At 45.3% G+C, this 26,544-nt stretch overlaps 1 protein-coding gene across 8 annotated transcripts in view; it reads right to left on the bottom strand.

Annotated features, from left to right (window-relative positions):
* The window catches only part of SIL1 (SIL1 nucleotide exchange factor), a 302,793-nt gene that overhangs the window by 172,360 nt on the left and 103,889 nt on the right, over nucleotides 1-26,544 (bottom strand). For all 8 annotated transcript variants that reach the window (XM_082454625.1, XM_082454629.1, XM_082454627.1 and 5 more), the window contains 2 exons: nucleotides 17,945-18,059; nucleotides 11,674-11,809 (listed from right to left, as the gene is read on the bottom strand). In XM_082454625.1, the coding sequence (XP_082310751.1) occupies nucleotides 11,674-11,809; nucleotides 17,945-18,049 (241 nt within the window). In that variant the 5' untranslated portion in view covers nucleotides 18,050-18,059. The remainder of the gene's footprint in view (nucleotides 1-11,673; nucleotides 11,810-17,944; nucleotides 18,060-26,544) is intronic.

Raw genomic sequence — 26,544 nt, 5'->3', positions numbered from 1 at the left:
CCTCCAGAAAGTAGGCATAGAGGGAAGTTACCTCAACATAATAAAGGCCATATACGACAAACCCACAGCAAACACTGTTCTCAATGGTGAAAAACTAAACCATTTCCTCTAAGATCAGGAACAAAACAAGGTTGCCCACTCTCACCACTATTATTCTACATTGTTTTGGAAGTTATAGCCACAGCAGTCAGAGAAGAAAGAAAAATAAAAGGAATCCAAATCGGAAAAGAAGAAGTAAAGTTGTCACTGTTTGCAGATGACATGATACTACACATAGAGAATACTAAAGATGCTACCAGAAAACTCCTAGAGCTAATCAATGAATTTGGTAAAGCAGCAGGATACAAAATTAATGCACAGAAATCTCTTGCATTCCTATACACTAATGATGAAAAATCTGAAAGTGAAATTAAGGAACGCTCCCATTTACCATTGCAACAAAAAGAATAAAATACCTAGGAATAAACCTACCTAAAGAGACAAAAGACCTGTATGCAGAAAACTATAAGACACTGATGAAAGAAATTAAAGATGATACAAACAGATGGAGACATATACCATGTTCTTGGATTGGAAGAATCAACATTGTGAAAATGACTCTACTACCCAAAGCAATCTACAGATTCAATGCAATCCCTATCAAACTACCACTGGTATTTTTCACAGAACTAGAACAAAAAATTTCACAATTTGTATGGAAACACAAAAGACCCCGAATAGCCAAAGCAATCTTGAGAAAGAAAAATGGAGCTGGAGGAATCAGGCTCCCTGACTTCAGACTATACTACAAAGCTACAGTAATCAAGACAGTATTGTACTGGCACAAAAACAGAAATATAGATCAATGGAACAGGACAGAAAGCCCAGAGATAAACCCACGCACATATGGTCACCTTATCTTTGATAAAGGAGGCAAGAATATACAGTGGAGAAAAGATAGCCTCTTCAATAAATGGTGCTGGGAAACTGGACAGATACATGTAAAAGAATGAAATTAGAACACTCCCTAACACCATACACAAAAATAAACTCAAAATGGACTAAAGACCTAAATATAAGGCCAGACACTATCAAACTCTTACAGGAAAACATAGGCAGAACACTCTATGACATAAATCACAGCAAGATCCTTTTTGACCCACCTCCTAGAGAAATGGAAATAAAAGCAAAAATAAATAAATGAGACCTAATGAAACTTAACAGCTTTTGCACAGCAAAGGAAACCATAAACAAGACCAAAAGACAACCCTCAGAATGGGAGAAAATATTTGCAAATGAAGCAACTGACAAAGGATTAATCTCTAAAATTTACAAGCAGCTCATGCAGCTCAATATCAAAAAAACAAACAACCCAATCCAAAAATGGGCAGAAGACCTAAATAGACATTTCTCCAAAGAAGATATACAGATTGCCAACAAACACATGAAAGAATGCTCAACATCATTAATTATTAGAGAAATGCAAATCAAAACTACAATGAGATATCATCTCACACCAGTCAGAATGGCCACCATCAAAAAATCGACAAACAATCAATGCTGGAGAGGGTGTGGAGAAAAGGGAACCCTCTTGCACTGCTGGTGGGAATGTAAATTGATACAGCCACTATGGAGAACAGTATGGAGGTCCCTTAAGAAAGTAAAAATAGAACTACCATACGACCCAGCAATCCCACTACTGGGCATATACCCTGAGAAAACCATAATTCAAAAAGAGTCATGTACCACAATGTTCACTGCAGCTCTATTTACAATAGCCAGGACATGGAAGCAACTTAAGTGTCCATTGACAGATGAATGGATAAAGAAGATGTGGCACATGTATACAATGGAATATTACTCAGCCATAAAAAGAAATGAGGGCTTCCCTGGTGGTGCAGTGGTTGAGAGTCCGCCTGCCAGTGCAGGGGACACAGGTTCGAGCCCTGGTCTGGGAAGATCCCACATGCTGCGGAGCAACTGGGCCCGTGAGCCACAACTGCTGAGCCTGCGCGTCTGGAGCCTGTGCTCCGCAACAAGAGAGGCTGCGATGGTGAGAGGCCTGCGCACTGCGATGAAGAGTGGCCCCCACTTGCCACAACCAGAGAAAGCCCTCGCACAGAAACAAAGACCCAACACAGTCAAAAATAGATAAATAAATAAATAAATTAAAAAAAAAAAAAAAAAGAAATGAAATTGAGTTATTTGTAGTGAGGTGGATGGACCTAGAGTCTGTCATATAGAGTGAAGTAAGTCAGAAAGAGAAAAACAAATACCGTATGCTAACATATATGTATGGAATCAAAAAAAAAAAAAAAAAGGTCATGAAGAACCTCAGGGCAGGACGGGAATAAAGACACAGACGTACTAGAGAATGGACTTGAGGACACAGGGAGGGGGAAGGGTAAGCTGGGACAAAGTGAGAGAGTGGCATGGACATATATAAACTACCAAATGTAAAACCGATAGCTAGTGGGAAGCAGCCGCATAGCACAGGGAGATCAGCTCAGTGCTTTGTGACCACCTAGAGGGGTGGGATAGGGAGGGTGGGAGGATGGGAGGGAGGGAGCACAGAGGGAAGAGATATGGGGATATATGTATATGTATAGCTGATTCACTCTGTTATAAAGCAGAAACTAACACACCATTGTAAAGCAATTATACTCCAATAAAGATATTAAAAAAAAAAAAAACCTCACCTCTGCTCAGATAAACTAATTATGGCCACAGGTAATCAAATCTGAAAACTTTTTAATCCAAAGAAATGATTCTCTCCTTTCAAACAACTGCATTATACAAACCATAAACAGACTATTCTGAGAACTAAAGAAATTAAAATACAAATCAATCTGTTTGTCTCAAATCAACATATTACGGGAAATAAGGCAAGACCAACAACCTACTAGTCTATGAAAAGTAACAAAGCAAAACCCCAACATGAACAGAAATAAAATCAGCCTGATCAGAGCACAAGGAACAAAAAGCTTACAGAGCCCACTGCACACAAGCTCTGCTTCATTCAGGTTCTTTTCAGGCCTGCCTAGAAGATCAGTGGCTAATGGGGTACCACCCAAACTCTGACCTTGAGCACTGCCAAGAGCCTCGAAGAGTCTTGATAATCCCTGTTTCAGAAGAGGGGAGGTTAGAGTAGGTTCAGAGGAGCTTCCACTAAAGCTCTCCAGCTTGCCCCATAGGCCAAAGGTCTCCCTCATCAATCCCAAAGACAATCCAACAATCTCCTTAATGATCTACCCATCTTTCCTCACACTTCAGCTATCCACTGTCCAGGGCTCACAGTGCTCTAGAAAGTCACCAAGCCCACTGGTCCTGGCCCAGAACAAAGTCAGGCTGTCAGACGTCAACTGGGCCCTGACGCTGGGCAATGCTTAGTTCTGACCTCTTGACTGTCTAAGCAACTTCTTCACCGTGGTTATTCCTTAACCTCGCCATTCCTTAAGCACCCAATCAAGGCCTTCTCTTTCATCATCCAAGGTAAAAGCCCCACCCTTGGCTTGACTCAGAAAATCGAAGACATCTAATGGAAGCTTCCTCAATTTCCCTCTACATCTCTCGTACTTTTCCTTGTTTTTGTCTAGGCTGTGCTTCAAATTTCCAAGGCTCATCACATTCATGAGGCCAAGACTTTCCATCTGCCACCTAAACAACTCTGCCTCATCAATGATCTTCTCTCTGGGATTTTAAATCTGTCAACAGTGCCTCCTTCCCCCTCTGCCTTCCAACGTACACAAAAGCTCTCTCCATTCAGCTTCAATGCTTCAGTGTCTCTCTGAAATGAAGAGCTGCCTCTGGGAAGATGTTCCTTCAGGGCCACACCTCTGTCTTCTCACAGCATTATATTCCTGCCTGGGGTCTTCCTACACCATAGGCCCAGGCAGGCAAGCCCCTCTGTCAATGCCCACCATGGTATCTCCGACATCAAGCACTATACCTGGAACATTATAGGAGTTCAACAAATGTAACAAGAAATGAATTTTTTGGTGTGGCTATCTGTGAAGTTACCGTTTTCATTCTCTTCTTCCACTTATTTTCAAACTCCTCAGACTCAGGAGTTTATATCGTCCTTCTTCATTTCCTCATCTCCCATTCACGGCACAGCCCTGAATGGACTAAACTACACACTTATTTTCACATAGTTAGATCTACTACTTTTCAATTCTCTTTCCTCCTACCACCCCCTATCCTGACATAGGGGATGCTGCACACCACCACCATCCCATCATTCTCCTACGCATCTCTGCCTCTCCTACCAGGTAGATATACTCTCACTTTTAGAGTGAGAGTTCATGTCATCCTCCTCTTCATTCTTGCTTCCTACCTGTCCTCTTTTCTACCTAGTCAAATATTATCTCCTCTTAAGTTACCAATCAAGTCCTACCTCCAGTACTGTGACAAACCTAGGAATGGAACAAGCTCTGGAAAAGGGCCTCTCATTCCAGCTCCAGGTCAGTCCTTGAGAGCTATTCCCAGCCCTGGTTAATCCCAACCTTGGAGATGGCCTAGACAGTCTTAGCCAGTAGGGCGAAGGCAGTATTAGAGAAAGAAGGGAAGTCGAGGCTCCACAGATTCTCTGAATTAAAGCCAAGCCCTGGGTATGAGGGCTGGAACTGGTTTTGGCAGCTAGTCTTCCCTTATCCCTAATCCAGTCTAAGTTTTTTTATTTCAGTCAGTTTGCGGGTCCCGATCCTTGAAAGCTGAGGCTGTGCAACTCTAAGTACTCTTTATTAAACCTCAGAGAGAACCGGTAGGTGGAGGAAGGAGAGGAAGGGGAGAATAAGGGCCTAGGGTGAGCATTAAGCATATAAACGCTTGTTAGAAAGCAGATGTCCAACCATCCAAGTCCATAGACTGCAAACTGGACCCTGGCCTGCCCCATCCAGGTACTTAAGGCCAAAGCCCAGGCAGAGATGCTCTGGTGCCAGTACAGTGCTCAGCCAGCTAGTCTCAAAGTGGCCTCAACCTTGACAGTGGACATGCTGCCCTGGCCTCCACCTGCTCCCCCCAGGGGGGTGTGGAATTTGGCTGCTATGGGGCAGTGGTCAGCCGTCCTGAGAGAAGTCCAAATATGGGAAATGGTGTCACTCTGAAATGAAGAGCTCTAAACTGTCCTTATGGAGCCATGTGGGGCCTTCATGTATTCCAGCCCACCATTATTTTCTCTCCCAGTACAGGGTAATTTGGAGCCTCTGACATTGCTCCTACAGGTCTCAAGAGGCCTGGCATCCTGCTATGCCCCCAGCAGTTCCCTAACAAAGTCATACTGATAAAGAGTAAAGGAGATGCTCAGAGTAGAGACGCTTAACAAAGGCTAGGGAGGTGGCAGTAATGGGGAAGATGGACTAGAAGTATAGGCAGGAGAGAAACAAATGAAGTTCTCGGGGAATCCCCAGAAGACTTGAAAGGTTTCAAAGTAGGGGAGGAAGGCACTATGCAGAAGGAGGCAGCACCCAAGATAAGCTCTGCTGAACACCTCATCCTGAAAAGTTGTTGGAGATAGCAACTTGTGTTCAAGAGAGGACACAGATTACCACACCACACAAAAAGCATGCAGTTTCCTCTATCCCGCCCCTGCTCCACCTTTCCAGCACTGCTCTGAGCCAGGGTGAAAGATCATCCAACAGAGGCCCCTTGCTATAGCCCTCCCTCAGGCCATTACCTCCCGGTGGCAGCCAAGAAGTCCCAACCTCCCCACTCTCATGAGCAAGAGGAGCTTAGGTATGAACTGCCCTTAACTAATACTCCTACTCTCACCCAGTGCTCATAGGCCTCGAGGTGTGTGTGTGCCTGCGTGTGAACGATGGGACACAAGCAGGTCATACTCTTGTGGACCATCCTGGGGAATGAGATAACCTGTAAGGAAGATCCCTCCTGACTAGGGGAGGAAGGGAGCGTCACCTGCCTCCCAATCACAGAGCTGGGTAGGTGGCAGAAGGCACTGGGAGCTTTGCTCCTTAGTCCCACCTCAATTGTAGCCCGTGGTATTAAAAAAAAAAAAAAGTATCTGGTCTTTATCCCTGGTTCCTGAAATGACTCTTGTGGGGGATGGGTGGATGGGTGTGTGTGTGTGTGTGTGTGTGTGTGTGTGTGTGTGTGTGGAATTAGGTAACTTCAAGATGGGGGCAGGTCACCAGAAAGACCAAGCCTTGATTAGACAGTTGGAACTTTTAGCCCCACCTCCAGGGAGGAAAGGGGGGCTGGAGAATGAGTTCAATCTCCAATGGCCAATGACTTAATCAATCACGCCTAAATAATGAAACCTCCATAAAAGCCCCTAGGGGGCTTCCAAGAGCTTCTGATTGGTGAACACCTAGAAGTAATGGGAGGGCAGTGTGCCCAGAGAGGGCATGAAAGCTCTGCACCCCACCCCCCATACCTTCTATGCATCTCTTCCACTTGGCTATTCTGAGTTGTAGCCTTTATAAAAAACCAGTAAACATAAGTAAAGTGTTTTCCTGAGTTCTGTGAGCTGTTCTAGCAAATTATCAAACCTGAGGAGGGAACTGTGGGAATCCCTAATTTATAGCTGGTCAGTCACAAGTCCAGTGGCCTGGGACTTGTGACTAGCATCTGAATTAGAGGCAGTGGGACTGAGCCCTTTAACTGTGGGATCTGACACTAATTCCAGGTAGACAGTGTCAGAATTGAATTGAATTATTGGATACCCAGTTGGTGTCTGAGCATTGGAAGATCACACAGCCTCTTCTAAGCTGCAAGGGGCCAAAGGCCTCACAAAGACAATCCTGCAGAGTCACCCAGACCAGAGTTAGGTGTTCCTTCAGACAGATGTCCAGGGCCTGCAGGAAATCAGACTCCTCCCTTAAATGCCTGAAACAGAGTAGCTGGTCTACCATAAATGAGGTTTTTAAAATTCAATTCCCTCCTATTGCTCGTGCAGATCTGAAATGATCTGACCAGATGGCTGGTGCTCTATAATTCTTGGATTGCTCTCATCAGTTGTTGATGATTTAGACTTCTTTTTTTTAACCCCCTCACATGAATGTGTTCCTGCACAGGCTTCCTGCATGCTCCCATCAAGTGGCTCTTTGTGCTAATGCCAATATTCCAGAGGCTCTCACACAGTATTTCAGAGCCTGGAAGTCACCTCAGGTCAATAAGAAACCCCAGGTCTAAGCTTCCCTGAACCCATATGAGGCCAACATATAGCACTGGTTAAGGGGCAGAACAAGAGAGGCCTTTGCTCAGATAGCCTCATTGCCTCCACTTTTTCTTCAGGTCCCCAAGGAAAGGGAGGCAGCAGCAAAGGTATATTTTAAAAATGACAACTATAGCCATTTATTGAATATTTCCTATGTGCCAGGCCCAGAGTGAAACATTTTACACGTTAATCTTGTTTCAATCTCACACCATCTCTGTGAAGTAGGTATTTTCATCCCTATTTTCATATGAGGAAACTAAGGTTCAGAGATTCTGATCAAACTGACCAAGGCCACACAGCTCAAAAAGAGACCTGAAGGTGGGTTTGGAGGTTTAGCATCATACTATTTGGCTAAGTCACTTCTCTCTGAGACTCATTTTTGTCTATGAAAATGAGGGTAGTTATAGCACCTGCCCTCAAAACATGCCTGGCACAGTCGATGCTAAGTAAATGTGAGCTATTATCTGTCTCTGGCTACCAGTACAGTGCCTGGCACAAAGTAGGATCTCAGGAAATGCCCAGGGAGCAAAAGGCCCACAATATCTGGCTGTGACCAGTTTTCTCTAATAATAAGTGCACAGGCACAAAGCCTAGGGTACAGGGGTCCTCAGCCCTAGGGCAAATTCCTGAGTTCCCTGCCCAGAACCCACAGGACCTGCCAGCAAACAGCTTTCCTCTGCCTGCTTGTGAACAGCTGATGCTGAATCCACACTCAAATGCTTGCTGTGCCTCCGTAAGGTATGACAGATCCCAAAATAAACCAGGAGAGAGAGAGAGAGACAGGAAAATCACTTCCAGGAACAAGCAACTCACAGTGAGGATGCTGACAGTGATAACAGAGGCAGGGAGACTTCAGGAGAGTGACCTACAGCTGCTCCAGGGCTAAGTGACTGGGGCCCAACTCCTATCTGGCCTGGTAGGAAGGTCCATGAAGTTACGGGTTAGTCCCCTGGTATTCCAGGCCACAGCAGGCAGTCAGGAAATCTGCCTTCAAATGAGCCCAGACCACATAGCCCAGTATCCCCTCCTTGGAGACCTCAGGACAACAGAGATGAGGTCCTCCCTTCAGAGACCTAAAGAGAGAGAAGGTACTGAACTGAAATCAATAACTGTCAACATAAACTAGCCATTTTGCCGTTCTCTTAAAAGTCCCCAAAAGATATTCCACCATATTCCTATGTCACGCACCTAGCTCTCAGGCAGGAAATGCTGTACTAACCCCTTCTGCTCCCTTATCAAAAATCTCCCTGGAAGGAAAGAGGGAGAACATCCCATGACCATGGAAGTCTCTCCTTGTCACCGTAAGTTCCTTCCCTACCTAAAGCCAGAGAGGACAGGAAGGCTACATACTCATGTACCCTCACTGGCATCCAATTCCACAATCAAGTTTAAGGAGTGGCACAAATGGCAAATTTACCGTTAAAAATCAGAACTGCTGTGTACCAAGTAATGTCTTCATGTTGGGAATCCTCAAAACAGCCTCTGCAGCAGGCAGGGCAGGACATTTCCCCGACGTCACCAATGGGGGAACTGAAGGGCAGAAGGATTCAGTGACTTGCCCAAGATCCCCTAAGTAGCAAAGCTAGGATTTGAACCCAGGACTGGCTCAGTCTAAAGTCTGTGCTTGGGATTTCCCTGGTGGTCCAGTGCTAAAGAATCTGCCTTACAATGCAGGGGATGTGGGTTCAATCCCTGGTCAGGGAACTAAGATCCCACACGCCACGGGGCAACTAAGCCTGCACACCACAACTACTGAGCTCACGCACTTCAACTAGAGCCCGCGTGCTGCAAACCATGGAGCCCACGCGCTCTGGAACCCGCACACCACAGCTACAGAGCCCACGCACCCTGGAGCCTGCGTGCCACAACTAGAGGAGAGAAAACCCGCACGCCACAACTAGAGTAAAGCCTGCGCACCACAACCAAGAGCCTGCGTGCCGCAACAAAAGATCCCACATGCCTCAACAAAGATCCTGCATGCTGCAACTAAGACCCGACACAGCCAAAAATAAATAAGATAAATAAATAAATAATAAATAAATCTTTAAAAAATAAAATAAAGTCTGTGCTCTTTACCACTAAATTATACTACCTCCTCATTTATCTACTCTCCCTGGGACTGGCTACATTCCTTTTAACCTTTCAGTAGCTGTGATGGAAGCTCCCAGGCAGCATTCGTTATGTGGTGAATTAAATATACTCTGATTAAAGGCAAGTGCCAGCTATCCACACAGACCACTGAGATGTCAATTTCCTACCAACAGACATAACATATAAAACCTTAATATACACACAGAAGGGCTTCCCTGGTGGTGCAGTGGTTGAGAGTCCGCCTGCCGATGCAGGGGACACGGGTTCGAGCCCTGGTCTGGGAGGATCCCACGTGCCGCGGAGCGGCTGGGCCCGTGAGCCACGACTGCTGAGCCTGAGCGTCTGGAGCCTGTGCTCCGCAATGGGAGAGGCCGAGATGGTGAGAGGCACGCGCACCGCAATGAGGAGTGGTCCCCACTTGCCGCAGCTGGGGAAAGCCCTCGCACAGAGGCGGAGACCCAACACAGCCAAAGACAAATAAATAAATAAATAAAAATTAAAAAAAAAAATATATACACACAGAACACCTTGATCCTGTCCTGGGACCTAAGAGAGTCTTGTCTGCCTCGACAGTACCAGACTCTGAATCACCACACATCAAACCCTGAGACCATAACAAGCCTCTCACCTTCCCTCCCCTCACTGGTCCTGCTTTGGGGGTGAGTGTAGGTGAAATGAAAAACACTCTTGGGGTATGGGGCAAGCATGTCTGGACCTAAACTTGCTTTGCCCCCAGAGCTGAGTGTCTGTGCTCAAGCACAACATCCCAGCCTTTGGGGCAGCTTCAAGGGAATTTGGGGCAGAACAACTTATAAGGGGCTCTTGAGAAACTAGAAGGCAGAAGATGATGTCAATGGGGTAACAAGTTAAATATAAAAATCAGTACTCCACTCTAATTCTCCAGGAGGTGCTCAGAGCCCTCAGCCTGCCCTCATTACACAGGCTCTGGCCCTCCCTCCCCAAAGATACAAAAAGGGCTCTTTTTCTTAACCATGGACAGGAGCCCCACTGCCCAGAGGTTGGGCAAGGGCCCTGGGTCAGAACTTTCAGGCTTGTTCTGCAATGTGGACTGGGGTCTTGAAGGGTGCCACAGGAAAAGAGACGGTAGGAGTAAGGATGACAGGACGTTGACCTCCATCGGCTCCAGGCACTTGCCTGGTTAAAAGTGGTACAAGCACTTTTAATCACATAAGATCAGTGGATACAGCACACATCCTCCACTTCCCACACCCTGAGAGCCCCTCTAGTTTTAGTCCCCAAAGACCAGGGGGGCTCAGTTCTCAGGGAAGGTGGAGGAGGGCAGTCAGAGGTTGGATCTGCTGAACCCAGTACCTCTGTCCCTAAAATCTCCCTCTACCCAACTCCATTAGCACCTACTTGGTTTCCTTGGTGATGCATCACTCTTCTGTGGCAGCAACTACCCGCATGTAAGCCCAGCAGGAGTGATATTGCTACCAGATAGTTGGCTGGCACAGCAAACGCTGCCCCTGCCAGCACAGCAGCAATGGGGGCAGTGAGGACATGGTGATGAATATCAGCAAGGAGTTGATGAAACTATACTCTGGCAGCTGCCAGGGCTTGCCATCCACCCGCCACAGTGCAGAACGCAAATAGCCTACTCCTGAGAATGGGCTCAAGTGTCATCACAGTCGGGCTCCAGCCAAGGACAGCTGGGACTCTAGAAGGACAAGTGGGAGGAAGGTGGGTCCAGGCTGGGGTCAATGACATAGGACAAGTTGGATGAATGACATAGGCCAAGTCACCTAACCTCTCTGAGCCTCAATGTTTTCATCTGAATATAAAGACAATAATAGCTCCTATTATTGTGAAGACTGAACAAGATTATGCACATGAAGCATGTAGCACAGTATCTGAACGTGGTAAACACCACAACTGCTGGCTTTTTTCATTATTATTTTGAGCCCTGGGCCCAGGGCCATAAAAGGGTTAGAAAGTTGTTCCTTCTGAGGATGCTCCATTCAAAAACCAGGCCAGGAACAGCCCCTGTTTCTTGGCACAGGTTCCTTTAATAACAGAAAACTCCTGCCCCGCACCAGTGCTCCGGACTCTCCCATGAACAATATTTCAGCAGCACTGAGCCGAGCAGCAGAGCCCAAAATAGCATTTGCAGAGTGAGGCACATGTCACTGCCTCTCCTGTGCTTCAGAAGTGCAAGGAAAGAAAGTTTTCTATCACTTGCTCCAAAAGCTCGGCCACCCACCACCCGCCTTCCTTCCAGGGCACTCAGATGCCACAATCTCTGTTCTGCAGGAAAACAAAGGTCCCTGAGTCCTGCAGCAGCAGCCACCCCTACTCCCCTCCAGGAGGCCAAAGAGGGGCTGTTCCTTCAAAACAGCCCTGGGGGGAGAAAGGACATACACATTTTGAATTTCAAGTATGTTTCCTGGGGACAGCGCTGGGCTTGGTACCTGGCCGAAGTGCCTGCCACTCATGGGTCGGGTGAAACACCTCCAGGACCTTGGGATCCAGCTCCTCCTCTGCTGTGGTTTCCTTTCTCTCTGTTTCTTTGGTGTTGCTCTCCTCTGGGTTGGTCAGTGCAAACTCCTTCAGAGAAAGGAAAACACAGGGCATGAACCACCACAGCTGGGTACCAGGCAAGCAGAAAGAAAATGGCCTGGGGCAGTACACTCACTCTTCTCCTCCTTGCCCTTCCTGCCCTCCCTAGCCCTGTTTGGACCTTTCACAAAGTTAGTGTCAGAACCAGTACAAGTGAGGTGATATGGTTAAATTAACACAGTATGTGTTGTATGTATATGGCACTTCTGTGTATGCATTAAAAAAAAAAAAATCCAGAAGGTTCCACACTATCTTGAGGGAGTTAAGGGAACATACTGGGGAGAGGGGTTGACAAAACGAGACAATAAGAGCCTTTTACTTTTTACTTGATAAGCTCCTATCCTGTTTGATGTTTAAAATTCATACCTATTATTCTTACAATTAAAAACTAAAGATATTTATAAAAGAAAAAACATACATATGAATAGGAAAGTAAGGCCTCAAATGGTCAACACAGATGTACAAAAGCTGGCAGCTAAGGCCCAATTAATTCCTAAGCAGCCCAGCAGGGCAGAGTAAGGGCGTGGGCACCTTCATTACCCAGGGTACCTATGGAGCATAAATGACCTCTTAGGGCATTCCAATCCATGGAAGAAGGGGTACAAGTGGGAAGGTGCAAGTCCAGCTGGGCTGAGGGAGGAAGATGCCCGGGTTGGAAACCTCTTCCTAAAACCTGTTTCCTTCCACCCCATGGAGAGCATGGAGGATTAATGAGATGGTGTAGAGCACTTTGAGCTCAGGAGACAGACATGTAACATAAATACAAAGTATTATTCATCTTGCTCCTTCTCAGCCTCCAATCCTTCCTGTCCCATTTTTAAACCTGTTCTTGCATAAAAGCAGTAAGACCTCAGGAAATTGGAACCAGAGGGTTCCAGAGCTCTGGGAAATTACATTTGGGAGGGCAAAGAGGAACCCACACTAGAACACTGGGAGATTATTTCAGCCCTTCCACCTCCCCCGCCATCACTTTTCCTCCACCTCCCAATTTTTCCCCTAGGAAGTATTTTTCATGGATTCTTCCTATGAACCCAAACCTGTGCTAGGTACTTTACGTAGATCTCATTTTGGTCTCCTGAACAATTCTAATCCTACATGGGAGGTAACAATGTATCCCTTTCAATGTGCCCCAGCACAAATCTGAGCTCGAAAGAAAACAAGGAACAGAAGAGTAGATGTGTGTGAGACTAAAGAGAAGACAGACTGGCAGGAGGCTCCGTGCATTCTAAGGGCATGGACATCAAACTTCCAACAACTGAGTTTCCTGAGGGCAAGCACTGTGCCAGTCTCTTTCACCACTGTATACCCCTTGCCTAGCCCAGGGCTTAGTTCGTAATCACACAACAAAGGAACAAAAGAAGGCCTTCCTCCTACAGGCAGGTATGTCTTTTGGATGTCTTTTGGAGGCAAGTCCAAAGAGTTTGCTGGAAGCCAGGAACTAGCCCCACACTCCAGAACAAAGACCACTTTGTCCACTAAGTACCTGCAGCCTATATACTCCAGGGCCCAGCCATGCTGGTCAGTCTCTGCCAAAAGCACCATACACGAGACCATGGGACTAGAAGACCGTTAATAAGATTTACCTCAGGGCTTCCCTGGTGGCATAGTGGTTGAGAATCTGCCTGCCAATGCAGGGGACACGGGTTCGAGCCCTGGTCTGGGAAGATCCCACACGCTGCGGAGCAACTAGGCCCGTGAGCCACAGCTACGGAGCCTGCGCGTCTGGAGCCTGTGCTCTGCAACAAGAGAGGCCACGATAATGAGAGGCCCGCGCACCACAATGAAGAGTGGCCCCCGCTTGCCACAACTAGAGAAAACCCTCGCACAGAAATGAAGACCCAACACAGCCAAAAAAATTAATTAATTAATTAATTAATTAAAACTCTTAAAAAAAAAAGATTTACCTCAGAAGTATGTGGACTAAATGTGGATGTAAATGAGTGCTGTGTGCCAGGTGTAAAAACAACCAGGAGTGGTGGGACTGTGAAAACTGGAGTCCTCCTGCCTTGACTAAGAAACACAGCTGCTACTCAGCTGCTCCACCACTGCCACGAAGGCATTCAACTTGATGAGAAACAAAAATCCAGATTTTTATGTGACATTTTCTTACTTTTAGAACACTAAGAGGGCCAAACTAAACATCTCTAAGCTTTACATTACAACTCTTGCTTTAGTGTATCTATTAGCCAGTTAACTCCTGGCAGGTACAGCTGTAATCAAGTAACCAAATGCTCAACATCAAGAGAAGCAGAAAGAGGCAAGGGTAATGGTGATGATGACAATATGGCAGAAAGCCCAATCCAGGCAAGGCTAGTGTTCATTCTGATGAGTAGGGGCTGAGAAAGCCTCTTTTTCTAGATCTTTAATGAGATTAATAGAGTAGGTTCAAGAAGAAGGATTACAACAAGATACGAACCACTGAGACACATGCTTCAAGCCCTAGGAAAGCCAAACGCTTTCTGCAACAATCCCATCACTGCTCAAAATGTTTTTTAAGCTTCCTCTTGGTATCATCTTTGAACCATTTTTTTAAAAATTATTTTATTTATTTTTGGCTGTGTTGGGTCTTCGTTTCTGTGTGAGGGCTTTCTCTAGTTGTGGCAAGCGGGGGCCACTCTTCATCGCGGTGCACGGGCCTCACTATCGCAGCCTCTCTTGTTGCGGAGAACAGGCTCCAGACGCGCAGGCTCAGTAATTGTGGCTCACGGGCCTAGTTGCTCCACGGCATGTGGGATCTTCCCGGACCAGGGCTCGAACCCGTGTCCCCTGCATTGGCAGGCAGATTCTCAACCACTGCGCCACCAGGAAAGCCCTGAACCACATTTTAAGCTACACACACACACACACACACACACACACACACACTCACACTCACAATCTGCCATTATTTTACAGATCACCTGTTTTTAGTAGAGGTGATATAAATTTGGTGTTCCCCTGTCTGGTCAGCTCACCCTGTTCACCAAATCTGGCTCTGAGTGACTTTGGCAAGCACTGAGGGAGGTTCAGTCACACAAACATACTACAAGCTGGACAATCACTTCAAAGGTGGAACTGCAGAAAAGGTTTTCAGGAAAAGCAGCATCATGGAGATGAGGTTGTAATGATAACAGTGGCTACCATTTATTAAGCCCTTACCCATATTCCCGGAACTGGTCTGAAGTGCCTTCCATGCCTCACAACTCATCCAAGTTTCATCTATGAAGCACATACTTTTATTCCCATTTTACACATACAGGGCCTGTGCAAAACCACACTGCTGAGAAAAGAAGAGCAGAGATTTAAGTCCAGGACTGCCTGGCTCCAAAGTGCATGCATGAATTCTGACTCACTTCTGTGTTTCTGTTCTTAGTCATGTGTTCTAACGGTTGTGCCCTGGGATACTGAGGGAAGGAAGCAGGGTCAATGAGATCACCCCAGCACATTTATCAGCACATCCTCCTTCCCTTTAATGACTGTGTTTAAAGAAACACCGTCCCAGAGAAAGGGACGACCCTCTATCTGCTCCAGCAGTGTCCTGAACAGGAGACAAAGACCAAGAGGTGAGGGAGGCCAGCCAGCCCTTGGTCAGCTCTGAAGTAAATCTCGTGCTCTGGTGACCTCTCAGTTGGCTTCTCCGAGCTCCCTTCCATGCTGAATCCTCTCTTCTCTCTGCCATCATTACTCTAAATACCAATTTCCTCTTAAGTGGCAAGAAATCCCAGCTAAGGTGTTAGCTGACAACAGCTTACCATGTCACACTTCCTTATAATTGTAACTGAGTAAGAGATTCTTAAAGACCAAAGCCTTCAAGATCCAAGGGAATGAATGAATCTCTCAAGGTAGGTGGATAGATGCTGTGACAGAGACAGACTGAGAAGGCAACATTTTGGGATAGAAGCCTGACTGACACAGCCCTAAATTAAACAATGGAAGCAGCCAACCCTTACTAAAAAATAACAGCTGACATTTATTGACCATCCATTAGCCATATTGTGCCAGTGCCAATGCTAGGTGCTTTATATATACAATCACATTTAATCTACAATAAAATTTCAGAGGGAGGTACCAACCCTGTTTTACACATGAGGAAACAAAGCTCAGAAATGGTCAAATTAAAAAAAAAAAGAAATGGTCAAATTGCCAAAGTAGAAGGCAAAAGGGAGTTTACCAAGGCTCTGTGCTCCTTCCACTGGGTTCCACTACCTCCCTCATCATCCACCACCTTTTGAAGGCCAGTATACCACACAACCACATTCCTTTAGCATTCGCACTGCTCCTAAGATGTGGCATCCCAGGGAGATGCCATAGCAGGAGCCAGGAAGGGAGGCTGGCTCCAGATCATACCCTGATACACACAGCCAGCCTTTGCTGGGTGGCCATTAACCTGTACAAATCCCTTTGGGGAGGACAATTCCAGGTCACTAGGAGCATTTGCCTGGACTCCAGGCTCTGAACAAAGGATCATGACCACTCCCACTTCCCCCACCACCCATTTTCACTGTTGTGAAGGTGGCTGGCTGCATAATTTGGATTTTAAATGCCATCGGGGCAGCAATTTTTATGGTATGAGAGAAAAGATGCTTCAACTCCTACTTGTACTTAGCACATGATGAAAGATTATGACAAATGGATACAGCTTAGGAACAGACATAAGGATAAAAGCAGCTTTTGCTGATGAAAGTCAGTATTAACATTTTTCTGAGATTAGACTCAAAAGAGCTAATATAAATGGGCCAGAATAATTATGGCTCTGAAAGCTCATCTATTTGGTTGGACTATTATCCAAAAGAGACTTACTAACACACAGTCCTTAAGTAAATTCATCAGCACGCTTTTGTTAATTGTGCATCTGCTAAAGCTCATGATGGGGAGCACCCAGATCCTCATGAGCTGCAGGTTGGAGGGGACACAGCCCTGAGCCCTTGAGACACTTGGGTGCTTTTCTGGGCCAGGCTATGCCAGAGACAGCCCCAACTTCATGCCATGGCCAGTCCCACCCTCAGGGGCCAATGGGATCCCAGTCTCATTCTCCTTGAAGAGGAGGCCAAAAAACGGCAGCAACAAGATCTTAGTCAAAGAACATTAAAAGCTCAAAAGGATTCGTGACTCCTAACTGTACATTCTCTCCTGCTCTACAAAGTGGGGAGAAAAGCAGAGAGAAAACAAATGACTTCAGAGAGAAGGTGGAAGCTTGCCATGAGCCAGAGGTGAACCTCAGCTGAGCTGGATTAAATTCATCACAATTGTCATTTGCACTTCAAGGCCCTCTGTCTCCAAAGCCTCCAGCACTTTACCCAACATTTAAGTGGGACCCCTGGGGTTGGAGAAGGTGGCCAGGGGAGGGTGAAACTGTGAGAGAGCTGACAGTCAGGGCATCTCAAGGGAGAGGAAAGAGAGGGCACTGGGAGTTGATCAAGGGCAGGCTGTTGGTGGGGCAGGCCAGGGAAATGGGGCCAGGACACCCTGCAGCCAGGCCAAGCTCAGGGCCTTCTCGGGCATTCTGCCCCTGCCTTTGGCAATGACAGAAACCCTCAGCAATGAGGTCTGGGTTAATGAAAAGGAGGCTGTAAAGAACATGGAGAAAAGGACAGAGGGAAAGAGGATACAGAGCTACAGACAGACTGAGCATGCACATGGATGAGCAGAGTAGACAAAGAAGCAGTCTTACTTGGTGCTCACCACACAGGCACCCAGCCCCTTGGGGAGAATCATGACCTTCCCAGCTCTGCCACAAACTAGCTTTATAATGTTGGCCAAGTTACTTAATATCTCTGAGACTTAATCTCCTCCTTGTCAAATGAGGATAATAACTGTAGTTGTCTACTTCATAGGGTTGTTGAGGGGATTAAATAAGAATACATATAAAGCACATAATACAATGCTTGGTACATAGTAAGCTTATCATATTATCATCATTGTTATTATATCATTATCATCATCATCATCTTTCCCCCAAAGAGAAACTGTGTCGTAAGCTTTAAACAGAGGCCAGAGGACTAAGGGATGGGGGAAGAAGTACACATACTCCATGACCCAGCACTGGTCACATTCCTATAAGAAACTCCCACAGCAGCCCTGGTGGCATGGAGGCTTTCCTGGACCCACCAAAAAAGATCCCTCTATTTGCAGTAAGACACTTACCGAGTTCTTATGACTGAGGCAGAAGGTGAAGCAGGAGGTCATCAGCATGCCGAGCAGCATGCCCAGAGGAGCCATCCTAAATAGAAGCAGGCCCTGGTGAGGCATAGTTAGGGGCCTGAGGAATGTAAACACAGAAAATAGAAGGTCAACAGGAAGCTGGTGCTTGACACCCCTCCCCCTGCCCCAGCATAGTGATTCCCATGATGTCACCTTTTTTGACAGATGTCAAACATTTCAGATGATGTCAGACATTTCCTGAATAGAGGTATCACAGGTCTTCTACCCCAAAGGTAGATCAACCTGAAGTAAGCCTCCATTCTCCCATATGGGGAGATATGCCTTGGTTAAAACTGTACAGTAAACCAGGACGCTTGCATGTGCTATAATAGCCCTGGTCCCTTCCTTCTTCATTATCCAGGTTGTTATCAGGTTGCACAGGGTGGTATTGGCTATGGTGAAGAGAGAAGGAAACTAACCAAATGATTTGTGTGTGAACAGACATGGGCCCAAATTCATATGAGCCTTTATAACCATTCACTTCTAAACCATATCCACTGTTATACCTGAAGACAGATACCATCAGCACCCTCTAAAACAGCAAAGTTCAATATTCCCAAGCCATAAAGCCTTTTACATCACTTTTCAGACAGTCAAACACACCAAAGTGCAGGCCCTCCTAGCTGTTAAAATTTAAATAACACAAGGATATTCCATGTTCACAGACTGGAGGCTTAATAATGTTAAGACAACAATACTACCTAGAGCAATATGCAGATTCAATACAATCCCTATCAAAATCCCAGTGGTGGGGAATTGGGGAATTCCCTGGCAGTCCAGTGGTTAGGACTTGGCACTTTCACTGAAGTGGCCCAGATTCAATCCCTGGTCGGGGAATTAAGATCCCGCAAGTCACAGCATGGCCAGAAAAAAAAAAAAAAAAAACCAATGGTGATTTTTTACAGAAATGGAGAAACCTATCCTAAAATACATATGGAATTTCAAGGGACCCAGAACATAAAAATACTGAAAAAGAAGAACAAAGTTGGAGGACTCACACTTCCTGATTTCAAAACTTACTACATACAAAGCTACAGTAATCAAAACACTGTGGTATTGGCATAAGGACAGACATATAGACCAATGGAATAGAATTGAGAGCCCAGAAAAAATTACACATATGATCAATTGATTTTCAGCAATGGTACCAAGACAATTCAATGGGGAAAGGACAGTCTCTCCAACAAACTGTTCTGGAACAACTGGATTTCCACATGCAAAAGAATGAAGTGGACCTTTCCCTTACATAATATATAAAAATTAACTCAAAATGGATCAAAGATATAAATTGAAGAGTTAAAATTCTTAGAAGAAACATAGGGAAAATCTTCATAACCTTAGATTTGGCAATACTTTCTTAAATATGATACCCAAAGCATGGACGATAAAAGAAAAAATAAATAAATGGAACTCCTTCAAAATTAAAAAACTTTTGTGCCTCAAAGGACATTATTAAGAGAGTGAAAAGACAACTCAAAAAATTAGAAAAATATTTCTAAATCATCTATCTTAAGGGTTTAGTATCCAGAATATATAAGCAACACCTACAACTCAACAACAAAAAAAAACAAGCAAGCTAAATTAAAACAGGCCAAAGACTTGAATAGACATTTCTCCAAAGAAAATATACATATGCCAATAGGGACATTAAAGGATTCTCAACATCATTAATCACTAAGGAAATGCAAACCAAAGCCACAGTGAGATACTGTACCATTTTACATCCACTACTATGGCTATAATTTAAAGAAAAAAAAAAAAAACAGAAAGTAACAAATGTTAACAAGGATGTAGAGAAATTAAAACCCTAGTACATTGCTGGTGGGACTGTAAAATGGTGCAGCTGCTGTGGGACAGTTTGGCAGTTCCTCAAAAAGTTAAACATAGAACTACTATATATATATAATCCAGCAATTCCACCCCTAGGTATATATTCCACCCAAAAGTTCTGAAAACATTGACTCAAACAGATAGCTCCATGTGAATGTTCACAGCATCATTATTGACAACAGCCAAAAAACTGAAACAACTTAAGGATTCATCAACAGATGATTTTTTTTCAAATGTGGTACATACAATGGAATATTATTCAGCCATAAAAAGAATGAAATTCTGGTACATGCTTCAACATGAATGAACCTTAAAAACATTATGCCAAGTGAAATAAGCTAGACACCAAAGAATAGATACTGTATGATTCTACTTAAGTGAAATATCTAGAATAGGCAAATTGGAATAGTAAAAACATTTTGGTCAGTAAACTAGAGTGGAAGTCAAAAGAACTTAATCCAGACTGGCAAATGACCTCAGAAAGAAAGGCAGAAAGAAAAAAAAATAACAAATTAAAAAAAAAAAAAAAAAAAAACACCTTAGAAAAATTCAGAACCTGTCAGTATCAGCCCAGACCCTTATAAAAGGTTTTCGTGTTGGTCACTCAGCCCCAATACACCTCATTAGTTTACTAATGAGGTTTACTCAAAGAGTCTTAAATGAATTAATTATAAGGGAAACACCTCTGGAGAGTATGGGGTTTTACCTTTTCTCTTTCCTATCCCTGCCGCACTCCTCCATGTTCCACCTCAATAAATTGGTCCTGTGACAAGATTGCAGTGGAACCCAAAGCCCTGCCTGAACCCACTATAAGAAGTTATTACCCAGTGACCAGCCCACACCTTCTCGGGGGCAGACAGAAACTTTCCCTAAGGAAATCTGGAGCCGTGAAGGAAAACAGCCCTGCTGGACCGGCACTGTGCTAAAAAAGCACAGCCAAATGGAAAAGCAAAGGCTTGGGAGCTAAAAATAGATGCTATACTCACCCAGCAGCAAAAGCCTTTGCTTTCTGCCAGTTTCTCCCCTCTTTTTTTGTAGACAAAATGGAACGGCTGAGTGCCACATGAGCTTTCCCCAGCAACCTGGCTCCCTGGGGCACCAATCACACTGAAAGACACGGACTCAGTTCATAGCACAGCACTAGGTTCTGGACAGGTGCCTGGCCATGTCTGGGTGTGCAGAGGAGTGGGAGTGCAAGGCTCGGTGAGGATGAACAAGGGACAGAAGCTGCCACATCAAGAATGAGAAGTCAAGAAAGGCCCAGGGAGATGGGTCCCAAGAGGACAGAGCCCTAGAGCTTCCTATAATGTCCCATACCTTTTTTATTCTTGCATCCTTGGCTGTGGGGAAAAGGAGAACAAACCATGGAAGTAGGGGACTCACAGCATTATCAGGACAACATACATTAAGAGAGAAAAGGATTATCCAAAAGCCACAGACTTCCCTTCCCCTACATGAGACCGTTCATGTGTATATGCATATACACACACACAGAGAGTTAGACACCTCCTTCTTACAGCCAGGGATAAACACCTGGAACTGATGCTGGGGGGAAAAAATGAGAAGGAACAGATAAATGAGAATGAAATCAAGGGCAAAGACGACAAATGAGCAGGAGGAGAAGGCCTAGAAGGGACTGAGGAAGAAGAGCTTGGGGGCAGCTGATGCACTAACAGCGTACCCACCTCCTGGAGTGGGATGGCAGGCCAGGTGAGAGAAATGGCAGCTCCCACAGGGCTCCTTGCCGCCTCCATCACCTGCACACACACTAACGCCCTCAGAAGCATTTTCTGACAATACTAAGGATGACAGGTCGATTAGTAAATGGATCCTTCATCTCCCCCACCCCCAATAATTCCATGTGGACTGCACACCTGACCTATTCATTGGTTCCATATATTTTTCCATGAATCAGAGATAAAGAGAGAGAGAACATGGTGGTGGGGGCAGTGCCTGGGGAGAGGCCTAGGAGCAGTGAGGCTGGAAGAAAGGTGTGAGACAGTTTCCCAGGCATTGCAAGGGTACCCAGAGAACAAGTGCAAACTCTGCAGCACGCAGGCATGGGTAATGCTGTCCTCTGTCCTCATAAGGCCTGGCCTGTAACTATGTCACCTGGGCTTTGTCCTTATTCAAGAAGTGGCAATGGAGAGCAAGCAGGCACGTTTTCCCTGGGCTTTACACTGAAGCTTGGGGGAAGGGGAAAAGAGGGAAAGGAGAAGTGGCCCACAGTTTGGTTCTGCCAGGATGGTCCACCATCATAAGCAGGGACATAGGCAGCAGCAGCAGCAAAAGAAAACCTCAGACCCTGACATAAGTAAAGCCAAAGTCATGGAATCCCACAGAGGCATAGTTTGGCACTTGGCCTGAGGTTAACGCCCTCCCCAAATCACTTGCCACCCACTAACCCTGAGTTCACCTGATCACCTGCTCCTGTACACCCTGGATAACAAACCTTCCCATCATCCTTGGCTCTCAAAAGAAGACAGAACTACATCTTTTCATTTATGGCCTTCTTCTGACTTACAATACCATCACTCAGTCCAGGAAAAGGGAATGCATTTCAGTGTTCCACCAGTAACTCTTTCCTTAAGTATCCTTGGGCTTTGAGACAAAAGAGATAATAAGGTACTTGAGATGCCCATTTTTCTATCAAAATGAGGATGGCAGGAAGCCAAGAGAGGAAGAAGGAGTGGAACTGCTGGACCTCCTAAAGCTTCTGACATGCTGGGAGGTCCCATGGACAGTGGCTGCTCTCCAGTCTCAGGGCCAGAGCACAGGGGGAACAGGTAAACATCACAAGTGTTCTGGGCAGGGAGACCCACCTCAGCAGCCTGCCTGGGAACGCTTGGAACTCCCATCTTATAAAATGCTCATGTTCTTAACCTACAGTGTATGCCCATGTATTTGTTTCCCCAAATCTTTTGGAAAAAGTGAAAGGGCAAGAATTTCTACTTCCATCTTATAAGAAGGAAATTAAAGCAAAGAGATTTAAAACATTGGGTTGAAAGTATAGTACATGAATTTAGAGTCAGACACATCTAAGGCCAAGTCTTGGCTCTGCCAATTTCTAGCTATGTGATCTTGGACACACACTTCACTAGGCCTCAGTTTCTTCATCTATAAAATGGGCATAATAAGAGCTCCTACTTCAAAGAGTATTAGGGAGGATTAAATAAAACAATGCGTGGAAAGTACACAGTACAGCACCTGGCACCTAGTTATCACACCATCATTAGACCGGGGATGAGGACTTGCCCCTGGACCCACAGGCAGTCAGAGCCAGGCCAGGCACCCTAGAAACACTCTCCAGAGCTCCCTGACTCCTGCAGGATTTGCATACCCTCTAGCTGACCCCACATCTCAAATTTTAGGACCAAAGCCTTTTGCTGGGTATCTGCTTTCAGGAGGTGAAGGAAACAGATGTTAGAGGAGGACCCCCACAGCTAAAAATGGAGAGACCCCAGCCAGTTTTCTGCTGAGCACCGAGGCAGACCCAGCCCATTCAGTGCTTTTCCTAGCATATTAGTGTCCAGAGAGCCAGGCCACCATCATGTAGAACTTCCACTTGCAGGAACAGCTATAAAACAGCCTTCTGCTTTACAAACTGACACTTAGAGGATGAGCTCTTCCCACAAACACATTCATTACTATTTATGTGCTACACAAACTCATACACACACACACACACACACACACACACACACAGAGTCACTCACCTCTACACAAATAGAAGCTCACTGCCTAATTTGGGCAGAAAAATATGAATCTGAAAAAACAATGCAAAGAGAACACTGAAAGGATAGTCCTGACAAGGAAGAACAATGTGCAAAGGCTTAGGAAAAGAAATGAATTTTTAAAGAATAATTTGAAGGACAAGAGAAGTAAGTTTGAAGAGGTCAGGCAAACAGGCTTTTTCCCCCATAAGACATAAATTAAAGTCAGGAGATAGACAGCAATTAAATAAAAAGAGGCTTTGAACTGCAAAAGAAATGTGGCTTCTAACCCCAGTCTAGCCCTAACTGGCTGGGAGGCTGGACCTGGAACATCCTTAAGCCACTGACCATTTCTGTAATGGCAACAGTGTGTGCCCCAAATACTGAAGTCATGCCTAAGGCCATGCAAATGGGGACTGCTCTCAACAAACCCAAGGCACCCTAAAAGGAAAGTGATCAGGTGAGGCTACTGGAGGGTAAAAAGTTCACAATGGATCCAAGCCTCTGCCTGACCAGAGAGTTACAAGGCCAAAATCCGCTTGTACAGCCTGCAAGGGAGAGCCCAAGTGAGGCCTTTCCAGTGGCAACACAGAGACAGGTGCTGGCCCTGCCAGAGCGCACATGGAGCCAAGAAGGGCTCCACAGGCCCAGCTGGGACTGGAGCTCTGGAAGGAAGGCAACACAGGATGGGATGAAATAGGAAGGAGGCATTCCTGACCCCTCCTTAATACTCTGTACTCCAAAATGTGGGGGACATGGCCAATCCCATCCCTACCCCAGTAGAGAAGAGAACAGATCTTCAAGAAGGTAGCTAAGTCGCTACTAAATATAAAATAGATAACCAACAAGGACCTACTGTATAGCACAGGGAAATACACTCAATATCTTGTACTAACCTATAATGGAAAGGAATCTAAAGAAGAATAGATAGATATGTATAACTGAATCACTTTGCTGTACATTTGAAACTAATACAACATTGTAAATCAACTGTATTTCAATAAAAAAATTTTTTTTAAAAAGGTAGCTAAGCATGTTAACAAAAAACTGCAATCTCGGAGACAAAAGACAGTGCTCCCTCTAAAAGAAATCAGGTGACAAGTAGAGTGATTGAATAAAAGGGAGTCCAGCCTGGCCCTCTCCAGACCTATCCTATTCAGCCCCAGCCTTCAAAGAATCTGAATGCTAGAAGGGAGCTTAAGACTTAGTCTTCATTTGGACTGCTAACAATCCAAAAGACACAGCAGGCACTTGATACCTACACACAGAAAAACCAGAGTTCAATGCCTTCTGGTATGGGCTTGTCACTGCATCCAGGAAGGCTCTGGCAACTTCATGCCTGTTGAAGGCAAAGAGGTAGAGAGGACTAGGGCAGAAGAAGAATTTTGGTGCCATCACCCAGAGGTGACAACCAAAGCAATAAGAATAGAGTTCCTGTATTACGGAGAAAACTTAAAGAGAAAGGAACAATGGGCCAAGAAGAGTTTTCAAGCCATGACTGTACGTTAGGAAAAGAAAGAGGATGGGACTTCCCTGGTGGTCCAGTGGTTGAGAATCCATCTTGCAATGCAGGGGATGCCGGTTCGATCCCTGGTGGGGGAACTAAAATGCCATATGCCGCGGGGCAACTGAGCCCGCACACCACAACTACAGAGCCCAGGTGCTCTGGAGCCCACATGCCACAACTAGAGAACCTGCGCACTGCAACTAATGAGCCCGCGTGCCACAACTAAGACCCAACGCAACCAATAAATAAATAAATAATTTTTTAAAAAAAGAAAGGAAGAGGAGCAATCCAGGGACCAAGATGAAGAACATTAAGAATAGTGCAGAATTACACAGGTCAAGAGAGGAGGAAATCCTGAGAAGATCAAGTTGTGGGTTCAACAAAGTCAAGAGGTCAGTCAGAACGAGGATGAGAAAAGCCACTGGATTTGGCAACAAGGCAGCTGGAGGACCCTTCAAAAGAGGGCACACTTGTGAAGAAACAGAGGCACAAGGGTAGAACACCTAGAAAAGTTGAGTAGGTCCACTGAAGTTTGGAGATTTGGGGCAACTTCTCTAAATCCAATTTTTTCAACCTTTCCCCTAGAGTCATAATGATAACAGAGAAAATACCGACCCCGGTGGTCATATAGAGAGATTCTCCGATGCCATATGGTAGGTTCCCTTGATGGAGTAGAGCTACCCCTCAACACACACATCCTCAGGATAGTGACGGGCACACTCACATCAGTAGACAAAGGAGGCAAGGAGACAAAGTCTCCAAGAACAAACTCCCATCAGACACACAACTCCACCTTCTCTGAGCTCTCAGCCATGCCTCAGACCGCTCTGAAGCTTTAGTCCTTACACTCTGTAGAGCTGTAATAATCATAATTATAGCACTTGGACCGAGGGATAAAGAGAAATACCCCCATGACACCCTATTCCCTAGTATCAAAATGCAGTATTTGGGCAGCCCAGAAGAAAATAAATTCTGTATAATAATAATTATAGTTAACATTTATAGAGTACTTTCTATGTTCCAAGCAAAGTTCTAAGCTCATTTACTCTTCACCACAACCCTGTGATGGGGTTCTAATATGCTGCTTATTTTGTCCATGAGGGGACTAAAATTCAGAGAGGTTAAGTAATTTGCCCAAGTTCACACAGTCAGAGAGTGGTAGAGTCAGGAATCAAAGCCAGTTTGGCCCCAGAACCCATGCTCTTTCTACAGACCATGCTGCCTTTCCAGTGGTCTATGAAATCAGCCATTCATTTTATTTGTTTTGCAACAATGTGAATAAAAAGGCACACATTTTGTGTCAGGAGAGAAATTTTTTAATGAGCCTACTGGAGCCCTCTTGCGGAGAGAGCCACTTCTGCCACATCTATATTTCTGCACATCATACACACACATGCATGCACACACATTTTGATTACTGAATGTCCTTGGCACAGCCAAGCCCACAGTAGAGACACAGACATTCAAGAAGAAGAAGGCCCTTGACTCAGATT

Source organism: Balaenoptera physalus, assembly GCF_965194825.1.
Source record: "Balaenoptera physalus genome assembly, chromosome: 3".
NCBI lineage: Eukaryota > Metazoa > Chordata > Mammalia > Artiodactyla > Balaenopteridae > Balaenoptera > Balaenoptera physalus.
Note: the sequence above shows the minus strand (reverse complement) of the source record. Positions and strands in the feature narration are given on the sequence as shown.